Source organism: Zingiber officinale, chromosome 4B (genome assembly GCF_018446385.1).
Source record: "Zingiber officinale cultivar Zhangliang chromosome 4B, Zo_v1.1, whole genome shotgun sequence".
NCBI lineage: Eukaryota > Viridiplantae > Streptophyta > Magnoliopsida > Zingiberales > Zingiberaceae > Zingiber > Zingiber officinale.
This window is the reverse complement of record NC_055993.1, coordinates 136,947,766-136,951,348: the sequence shown is the minus strand read 5'-3', so window position 1 is coordinate 136,951,348 and position 3,583 is coordinate 136,947,766. Positions and strand designations below refer to the sequence as shown.

Here is a 3,583-nt window from a genome sequence, read left to right as displayed (position 1 = left end):
TCCAGCACGGGGACATATATATGGACCGGCTTTGCAATTTGCATATTGCTTTGGAACACGCTAGAAATTAATTAATGAAGAGGATTTAACTAAATACAATTATATATCTCATAGGGTTTGTGCGTTCCCCATTCACAGCACAAGCACAAGCACAAGGACAAGCAGAAGCTTCCTGCCATCAACTTCAAGGTTTATTTCATCCCAATCATCCGCCTGCATTTCTCATCATTTACTGTATATTTGTAGCCTAATTACTTACGTAACTAATATTGGAAAGTGGTGGCCTCTTAAAAGCTAGGTTTCTAGGAAGAGAAATGAATTAGTATAATGACTTTTGTGTTGAAACATACATCATCGTGAACTTATTCTATCTAGATACATGAATTATAATATTCATATTTCACTTGGTTCATGTACATAAAACATTTATGGTTGATGAATTCAAGTTTAATTCAACTTTTAACAACTAATCCACTTCGACCAAAGTTTAATGCACTCATAATTAATTAAGCTGTACGTGATTAACATGGCATTAGGAAAGTGATTATTTGCCACAAGGCAAACTCCACTAGCTGCAAAAACCCTGGACGTCCATTTCTGTGTGCTCGCCACATCCTCGACCAAGCTCTTTGCACGGTGAGAGATTTCCCACAAACTTTTTGCGCGCATGGTGTTGGTAGGGCCTTCTCTTCGATCCCGATCTCTGTTTGCGTCTGTTATTAATTAATGTTCTCGATGTAGGTCATAGGGTCGATCAATGATGGCGGCTAAGTTTCTGGTAGCAGTTCTGATCGTCTTAATGATCTCCGGCGAAGAGGTCGCCGGAAGTACAGGAGCGCCTCCTCCGGTGTCTGATGCATATCTCCAGCGCGTGGCTCGCTCGCTGAAGAAGTACGTCGATCCGCTGCCGGCGATGCCCAAGACCTACGGGTATGCCGTTGAGGACGGCCGACCCAAGCCCATCGCCCTCACCGTCGGCATGTACGAGAAGAAATGGGTAATATCGATGAATAATTTATATTAATTTATAACGAAATTTTTTATTTTATGTGCGTAGTTTTGAATAATAGTCAAAGATGAATATTTTAATTATCGTAGTGGTATTTAGGGAATATAAGTAAAATATGTGGAGCGAAATGAAAAAAGAATGTTCAAAATCTGCAGAAATTCCACCGGGATTTGCCGGTGACGACGGTGTTCGTGTACGGCACGAGCCGCCGGGCAGCCAGTTATCCCGGTCCGGCCATCGAGGCGCTGCAGGGGGTGCCGCTCAACGTGACGTGGGAAAACCACCTCCCCGAGCGCCACATCCTCCCATGGGACCCCACGATCCCCGTCGCCGTCCCCAAGCACGGCGGCGTCCCCGCCGTGGTCCACCTCCACGGCGGCGTCAACGGTCCCCGGTCCGACGGCAGCGCCTTCGCCTGGTTCACCTCCGGCTTCCGCGAGGTGGGCCCCGCGTGGTCGGAGGCCACGTACCACTACCCCAACGTGCAGCACCCGGGCAACCTCTGGTACCACGATCACGCCCTCGGCCTCACCCGCGCCAACATACTCGCCGGCCTCGTCGGCACCTACACCATTCGTAACCTCCCGGTGGAGATCCCCTTCGGCCTCCCCTCCGGCCGCCACTTCGACCGCCACCTCGTCATTAGTGACCGCAGCTTCTACAAGGACGGCTCCCTCTACATGAACTACACGGGCAACGTTCCCACCGTGCACCCGGAGTGGCAGCCGGAGTACTTCGGCGAGGTCATCGTCGTCAACGGCAAGGCCTGGCCCTACCTCGCCGTCCTCCGCCGAAAGTACCGCTTCCGCATCCTCAACAGCAGCAACGCCCGCTACTTCAATCTCTCCCTCTCCGACGGCCTCCCCTTCACCGTCATCGGCTCCGACGTCACTTACCACAACAAGCCTGTCACCGCCCCCAGCATCCTCATCGCACCGGCCGAGATTTACGACATAGTCATCGACTTCGCCGAGTCGGAGACCTCCGCCGTCCGGCTGACCAACAGCGCGCCGTATCCATTCCCTGGCGGCGACCCGCCCAACACGCACAGCAGTCAGGTTTAAAAGAAATAAAATAAAATTATCAAAATTCATTGAATCAAATTATCAAATTAAATTTATTCTAATAATTTTATTATAATTATTCTTAGAATTAGATTTGATAATCTGATCCGATCAATTTTGATAATTCTATTTTTATCTCTTTTAAGATCATGAAGTTCGTCATCTCGCCGAAGAAGACTACTGACAACTCAAGGATTCCGGCAAAGTTAGTCGATTACCCAGTGGCCAACGTGAAGGACGCCATAAAAAAGAGGTACATCGTGTTGTATGAATACCAGACGGCGTCGGGCGAGCCGACCCACCTGTACATCAACGGAAAAAGATTGGAGGACCCGGCGACGGAGACGCCGAGGCCGGGAAGTACGGAGGTGTGGCAGGTGATCAACCTGACCGAGGACAACCACCCGCTACACTTGCACCTGGCCACATTTCAGGCGGCGAGGGTGAGAGGGCTGGTGGCGCTGGAGGCATTCAAGGCGTGCATGCGGGAGAAGAACGACGCGGTGAAGTGCGACGTGAAGAAGCACGCAACGGGGCCGGTGACGGCGGTGCCGGAGCACGAGAGAACGTGGAAGAACATCGTGAAGATTGCACCGGGGAGCATGACCACCATCGTCGTGCAGTTCAAGCTCATCGATAGGGACGAACCCTACCCTTTCGATGCCACGGCTGAGCCAGGTTACGTCTACCATTGCCATGTAAGGAATCAAATTCAGATCACATTCATTATAACTATATATATCAGTTATAGGTATTTCTATTGATTTTTTTTTTGTGCATGCAGATTCTTGATCATGAAGACAATGCGATGATTCGACCTCTAATTCTGAAATATTAAAGAACCAAACGAACTTCTTCATGCGCACGTCAATTAATGATTCGCGTTTCATTTTGTGTTTTGGTTAAATCAATAGGTTACTTGTGGTGTGTTTCATGGCTTCAAATTTTTTTTTTTTGATAATTCAGACATTCTTCCTTTCAAACCGATCGACTGAGTGATCGATCATGTCCCAGGGTTCCTTGATTCACATTGAGGCATAAAAAACTAATGGTGTATTCACTACAAAAAAATACAACTTTGGGGACAAACATTTGGAACGAAAAAAATTCATCCCAAAATTGGAACAAATTTAGGGTCGAAAATAAATTTTGACCCAAATAACCAACAAAACTTGCAACAAAAAAATTTCGTTTCAAGTTTGCAACATAAAAATAATTCGTTGCTAAATTCGTCCCCAAATCTGGAACGAAAAAATAATTTGTCCCAAATTTAGGGATAAATATTGGATTCGTCCCAAATTTAGGAACGAATCGAAGATTCATCCCAAATTCTGGGACGAATCTAGGATTTGTCCCAAAATTTGGGACGAATCCAGAATTCGTCCCAAACCTAAAATTATTTTTAAATAATTAAAATGAAACATGTAAGGCTTAAATATGGACCTAGAGACCTCGGAATTTGATGAAACAAGTTTCTATGCATTGGTATCATTGAGCTAATCGTAAATAT

The 3,583-nt window shown here is 46.7% G+C and overlaps 1 protein-coding gene across 1 annotated transcript; it reads left to right on the top strand.

The window, feature by feature from the left end:
• The first annotated feature begins 535 nt into the window (after positions 1 to 535).
• Positions 536 to 3,100, top strand: LOC121976950 (multicopper oxidase LPR1 homolog 1-like). Its single transcript, XM_042529384.1, has 5 exons — positions 536 to 676; positions 742 to 997; positions 1,165 to 2,067; positions 2,220 to 2,771; positions 2,858 to 3,100. The coding sequence occupies exons 2-5, from the start codon at positions 758 to 760 to the stop codon at positions 2,909 to 2,911; spliced, it is 1,749 nt and encodes a 582-aa protein (XP_042385318.1). The 5' UTR covers positions 536 to 676; positions 742 to 757; the 3' UTR covers positions 2,912 to 3,100.
• Positions 3,101 to 3,583: the final 483 nt, after the last annotated feature.

What these genes read in the sequence shown, in the direction of transcription:
- LOC121976950 (XM_042529384.1), top strand. Translation starts at nt 758, where the DNA reads ATGATGGCGGCTAAGTTTCTGGTAGCAGTTCTGATCGTCTTAATGATC. An exon ending in GCATGTACGAGAAGAAATGG is followed by an intron (nt 998 to 1,164) that starts GTAATATCGATG and finishes CAAAATCTGCAG; the next exon opens with AAATTCCACCGGGATTTGCC. An exon ending in CCAACACGCACAGCAGTCAG is followed by an intron (nt 2,068 to 2,219) that starts GTTTAAAAGAAA and finishes ATCTCTTTTAAG; the next exon opens with ATCATGAAGTTCGTCATCTC.